At 41.9% G+C, this 6,652-nt stretch overlaps 1 protein-coding gene across 2 annotated transcripts in view; it reads right to left on the bottom strand.

Moving 5' to 3' along the window:
- Positions 1 to 584: 584 nt before the first annotated feature.
- The window catches only part of rab3gap1 (RAB3 GTPase activating protein subunit 1), a 34,820-nt gene continuing 28,752 nt past the window's right edge, over positions 585 to 6,652 (bottom strand). For both annotated transcript variants that reach the window (XM_076093008.1, XM_076093009.1), the window contains one exon: positions 585 to 2,128. In XM_076093008.1, coding sequence (XP_075949123.1) covers positions 1,895 to 2,128 — 234 coding nt within the window. In that variant the 3' untranslated portion in view covers positions 585 to 1,894. The remainder of the gene's footprint in view (positions 2,129 to 6,652) is intronic.

Genomic DNA, 6,652 nt, shown 5'->3' with positions numbered 1-6,652 from the left:
GCCTAATACTGTGTGGATTATAGATTTATTTATGTATGTATGTATGTTTATGTATCAGGCTTGGGCAAAGTTTGGGCTACATACAAATGGTTCTATCATGCATCCTGGGAAGTGGATTCAGTGTTTATTTATTTGACCCGTCGGCCTCTGCTGCATGACTTTGACTAAACATTTAAAGAAATCTCCCTTTTGTGGGTCTCCCAACTTTAATAATGTGATAATACTTTACATTACAGATACAGAAGCTAGAGGGCTGAAACAAAGTTCAGTGCTGTTTGCTGCTGAGTAGGTAGTGTGCAGTGGGCTGATCTTTTTAGTTGAAAACAGCTGCTGATGCTGGTGAGGCTGTTGAACAGTATAGCTGGAGGCTGTAAAACCAAAACACGTGTCGCATGTATATTTGTGTGCCTGTACGACTTGAACACAACAGGGACCCATTCATAAAGAAGCTCCATGACGCTATAGAGTCCTTTAACTATTGTTGCACAGGTGGTCTGAACAAGCAGTCCAGTGTTAACATGGTTCGTCACCTCAACACTGTCCATGTTTGATGATGCACATGGCCAAGCCACATTTACTGACTGTGACAGGACGACAGTGTTTATTTTTACATTAGAGCACCAACAATACAGTACATGTGCTGTACACACACTAAATACACAGGTGTCTCACATCACTTGTTACATCATTGTTAGACCTACAAAGCATCAACCTTAAAGAGACAAAACCACCATTTTTCATTTCAATGAATGCAAACTTGTGAGTGATCACACTGGCTTCAGCTGCGATAAGTTGCGTTTGATTTTTGTATTTGTACTTCAGAGCAGGCTCTATAAGATGTGTGACTGCTCTTATGTGTCATCAACGAGCACTGCTGTCCAAAACACTGGTTGGATGTATCAGTAACTGCTTCAGCCTTTAAACCAGAGCTGAAAAGACATCAACACATCAAGTAGGACGAGTAAAGCCTCGCTGTGCACCACAACACAAGGACAGAAGAATGGTTTGAAGAGTCATTTATGTTATACTATCATGTGGCATGTGGTCAGCAATAAGGTTACAGTACAACCTATATGAAGGAGACCAGAACAAGAGAAACATGTGGCCAAAACAATACACAAAATGTACAAAGAATAAGCTCTGAAGGTAAAATGGATTTATGTATTTGCATGTTTCATGTATTGTGTGATCAGCTATCACAGAGAGCTGCAGGAGACAGAAGGTTGGCTCCTTAAAATCATTGAAAAGTCCCCTGGCAAGTTGTTTTTATCTGGGGACAAGACAAATATGCACAACTTGTATTGACGTATTATGGATTATAATCCATATACCATCTCGGAGCTTTCCAACACAACAAAAACTTTGTTGTTTTGAAAGTGGAACCTTGAAATCCTCCGTGAAAACAGTGGTATAGTGTTGTATAGTGGAAGAGAAGCGTCTGAATGAACTGTATGGGTGAGTGTGTAGTGTTTGACCAGTGTGAGTAAGACCCCCCTCACTTCTAACTTTAGGCTGCCCACTCTTCTACAGAGTCAATGTGATGACATGTCATTCTAAGTTGCACAGAGTCTAAGTGTGCTGCTGAGAAACATTACCCTTTTCCACTTCTGTTTTTGTTTTACTAAGGAACCACAATGCAATGCAATAAATAATATAAAGTAATATAAAGGGATCTCTTTCTCATTTCAGATAGCAATACTCATTAATGTGTTGGCTAGAGTTATATAGACAACACATGTCATGCATGAATAGAAACATTCACTGGACAAGCATTTATACCCACACACAAACCGATCAATTAAGAGAGTGAATCATTTTATGTCTCTGCTCTGACAGCAGTGACTTCCAGGTGAACATGGTTTCAGATGAACTACTGTGTAATGGCCGTCTGGTCTTAGAAGAAGGAAGTGTCTGATGAGAAGGCCCCTGCCAGCCTGAACTCCTCCCTCATCAGCACACAGAAAAGGCGCTGAGGCAGAGCTTTGGAGTACGGTGCCGGCCGAGGGACACATGTACGCAGCAGGATCTCCCGGCCCGCCGGAGAAGGGAAGTCTGGCACTTTATTGCTTCCGCTAGTCGGCTTCCTGTCACGGACCAAGTCTTCGTCCAGTGGTGCCAGGAGGGCCGCCTGAGGGTGGAGGGAAGGGGAAATGTTACTCACTGGCAATGAAAAAGTAGACAGAGAAGATGCTAAAGAGGTGTGCATGTAAACACGCCTCTTCAAGGTTAAAACTTAGTTCTACTTTGTTTTCACAATTAATGCATTTAAAGGTTTCTTAAAGGACAAAGTCAAGAATATGTTAGTTTGACTCTCAACACATTCTGACGTCTGCCACCCTCAGCCCCAAGGCCAACAGTTCACAAATACCATACACTAGGGCAGGGGTATTCAATTCAAATTCCAAAAGGCCCAGATTGACAAAAACTCCTCGTGCAAAGGTCCGGAACATTACAATAATATCTAACTTGCGCTATTTAGTGGTATATATATATATATATATATATATTTATATATATATATATATTAGTGCTGGGCAACGATTCAAATATTTAATCCCGATTAATTGCATTGTTATGCGCAAAGTTCTATAATGAATTCAAAAGCGGTGTATTGCGCACTTTTATTTTAAGAGTACTGCTATATGAACAAAAGTGCAATAACATTTGGTTTGCAAACACTTTAAACAAATCAGGTTCTTTTTAACAGCAGTATTCCCTTTACACAGTAGCAATTATACAGTTATAATACAGTTATGATTCTGATAATAGATATTCAGCCGGTGTTTACAACTTTATCTTCATGTGTGTAAGAGATGCAATTTGAAATATACACCTTGAAAACTGCAAACCTATCTACGTCATGTTTTTATGTTTGTTGAATTCTCAGTAGTGATAACTAAATGATGTGATTATTATACATATTACAAACAAAACACTTTAAAAACTCTAATATGTGTGGTATTTGTTATAAATGTACGTTGGTACATAGAGGGTGATAAGAAGCTGTACATGGAGGGACTTAGGACCCAGGGGAATGTAGGTGAAGCATGGAACCTGTAGTCTGTACCATGGCAGTAACGTGCAGCATGTGGAAATTAAGCTAATAAAGAGTTGCAGTTAAGAGCAGTTTGTTCTCTCGTGCTTATATGTTTATTTAAAAACTTCACCCCTATTCACCCGCCCGCGCTCTCAGGTCAAACGTTTTAGATCTTCTGTCTGTCCCACACACTCGCCTTAAGACCCGTGGTGACCGAGCTTTTGAGGCAGTAGCACCAAGGCTGTGGAATGCTCTGCCGGCACCACTACGCTTTGCAGATTCTGTGAACGCATTCAGAAATCAGCTCAAAACTCACCTCTTTAGACTGGCGTTTGGGTAAAACTCATGTCCTAGACCTGCTTTTAAACCATGTTTTAATTTTTCTGTGTGTATGTAAATTATTGGCCCTATGGTCACATTGTGTTTTTTATGTTTGTAGTTCTGCCCTGTTAAGCACTTTGTGACTTATGTCTGTAAAAAACACTTTATAAATACATTTTACTTACTTACTTACTTACTTACTATAGAGGTATACTGGTAGTTAGGGCTATACCGGTAAGTATAGAGCTATACCGGTAAGTATAGAGCTATACCGGTAGGTATAGAGCTATACCGGTAGGTAGCGGTATACCGGTAGTTAGAGGTATACCGGTAGGTATAGAGGTGTCGGGATCTGACTATATGGCTTCGACATGTGCTGTGGAACAAAGAGAGTCAGGCCTTGCCTTTTGCAAGCAAAGGTTTCATCTTGATTGTAGTTTGATGAGCACCAAACCCCCCAACTTTGAAGAAATTCACATTAGGGTGTGAGTTTCCTCCCCGAAATGCCACACTGCTCTCATTGGACGAGAGCAGGGATGCCGAGGCGGGACCTCCGGTAAGACGATCTTGCTCCCCCAAAAACTATGTATTCCTGAAGGTACCTGAAAGCAGCGCTGCAATCTAATTGGCCGAGAGCCAAGACACCCCAGGACCCCTGTGGTTCAGCCACTGTTCTCCAAAACTACCTGCAACCCCCACCTCAATGCTTTTTCCCTTCGACCTCCGTCGAGCTAGGGAGCACACCAACGTTGTTTCCCTTTTCAACCAAATCCTAGGTCTAACAGTTTATATTCGCTGGCCGAATTCACCAAACTGTCTATTTTATCTTTGTTTGTATCCACGAAGCGAACCCCTTTTTAGTCCTGCAGAAGTGAAAAAGCAAGACTTCTTCAGAGAGAGAGAGAGAACTTCCACTCTCCACCAAGCGCCTCGTTTGCTCCGGCCATAAGGACGCGAAAATCCCTTATCCAGACGACAGCGATTCTCTCCTACCGAGAGAACACCTCCCGCGGCCCGCAGCCGCGCTGCCTGGGCCCAACGAAGCTCAGAAGAACCCCTCAGAAGAACCCCCCCTCAATCACCACGATTGCATCGTACCGTAAGGCGAAATAGAGTCTGGGCAGAGTTAGAGAGAGTTCATTTGTGTTTATTTCATCTTGTTTGTGTGCTTAAAGTACTGTTCATTTTTATAACGTGGTGTATGCTTAATAATCGCCGACACTAACGGTCGCTAAGATCGTTGGGGTTGTGGAGAAGCTAGTGTATTTCATGCTACCGTGATCTGTGTTGAGCTAGCCGTCTAGTGAGGTCGAAGTTGCTTCTCATCAGTTCAGGAGGTCAGAACCGCCGGCTGAGACAAAGAGTCGCGGTTCTTGCTCCCCTGGCTGAGAGAGCAATCTTCCGTACTCCCGCGCGGCGCAGAGGATCTTAATCTTTTGTTTTATTTCATTTTGTTCCTTTCCCTTCTCTTTTACTAATCCACACACACACATATAGCTTTGAGCTAATCTAGCTACGTGCTAAACGGCTACCGGCACTAGACGCCGGGTCTCCTGTTGGCTATCCGCCATTTTGAGTCTCGCGCATGAGAGACGTCACCACGTCCCAACTACGTCGCTGAGCTGTTCCCTCACTCCTCCCCCTTGCGCACGCACGCACACACGCACACACACACACACACACACACAGTGATGATAGCTGTATATGTGGTCTGTGCTCGAACTTAAACCTTCACTTTCATGTGTAATAGTACTCAGACTGTTGACATTGTGAGTGAACACTAATTATGAGACTTAGTTTATCGTTTGGTTATTGGTCCCTGTGTGCAGGGTGGTGCCCCGTTATTATTAATAATCATTCATAATTGTTACTGACATTAATAATTCTATTGATGTCAAGAATTTAGTTTCTTAGATGCTGATAACCCAAACACGCTCCTTTACGTTCCCAACATATTGCTGATAACCCATGTCAGGCTATGTTATTCCCAACATATTGGTGCCCCCTTTTTGAGGCTATGTTATTCCCAACAGAGGTATACCGGTAGGTATAGAGCTATACTGGTAGGTATATAGGTATACTGGTAGGTATATAGTAATACTGGTAGGTAGAGGTATACTGGTAGGTAGAGGTATACTGGTAGGTATAGAGGTATAGAGGTATACTGGTAGGTATAGAGGTATACTGGAGGTAGAGCTATACTGGTAGGTATAGAGGTATACTGGTAGGTATATAGGTATACTGGTAGGTATATATGTATACTGGTAGGTAGAGCTATACTGGTAGGTATAGAGGTATACTGGTAGTTACCTCGTCACTGGTGAAGTCAGCCAGCTTGACGTAAGCAGCAGGGGAAGAAACAACACACAAATACAGTCGAATGGAGGAAACATAGAACAAAAAAGAAGAAGCACGTTTGGTATGTTTTGCTTGGAAAAAATTACCTCACAAGCATACACATACATATGTATCGTAATGCAAAGGAGCAGCACAGTTTCACAACAGATAGATTAGAATGTTAAGCTGCATCACGAAATCACAGCTCTACTCAGAGAAGACAAGTTGTTACAACTTAAATGTGCAGGAAATAAGAGGTTTTGGCTCCCAGCATTCTTGATTTATTTTTTGTTGAAAGAATTTGCCAAGAATCAGAACAAGGAATCGATAACAGCTGGAATGAGAATGAGGATTATCTGAATAAATTGACTATTTATTTCCCAAAGCAAAAGCATTCAAGATTTGCTCAGTTTCTTCCAGACCCGCTCTACGTAGCATTCAAGATTCATTAATCTACAGGACTGTCAGGTGGAGCAAAGACTGAATGTGGGTTCCATGTTGCCCTGCTACACCGTGGGAGTGTTAAGCACTGAGTTAACCAGTGCGTATGTGTGTAAAGATTTTAGTTCTAGAGGAACGGAAGATGTGTAGCCATTGTTGTGTTGATGTCATGCATAAGTTTTTTTTGTAAAGTCTTAAACATGTACAGTTGTCGCTGGAGTTATTGAATTAACATGGTAGCAGAGGATGGCGGCTGGCAATTACAAAGTTCCACTGCCGTTTGACGAGAAGAAGTCTTACGAGAGCTGGAAAAATGAGGTTGAAATTTGGAGACTGGCGACGGATGTGAGTAATTAAAGTTTAAAAGCAATCCTAAGTATGTTTAATAGCACCCCTAGTGGTGGATATTATATGTTATAGTATATTTACTTATAGAAGTTTAAACCAAAAAGTATAGTCATTAGATGTATTTAACACTGTGAAGAAGATTTGCTGTTAGTCGCCGTTAGTCTGGCT

The sequence above is a fragment of the Anarhichas minor genome, unplaced genomic scaffold (genome assembly GCF_050575085.1).
Source record: "Anarhichas minor isolate MPS153535 unplaced genomic scaffold, ASM5057508v1 ptg000017l, whole genome shotgun sequence".
In the NCBI taxonomy this organism is placed as follows: Eukaryota; Metazoa; Chordata; class Actinopteri; order Perciformes; family Anarhichadidae; genus Anarhichas; species Anarhichas minor.
The sequence above is the reverse complement of the archived record's forward strand: the minus strand, read 5'-3'. Positions and strand labels throughout refer to the sequence as shown.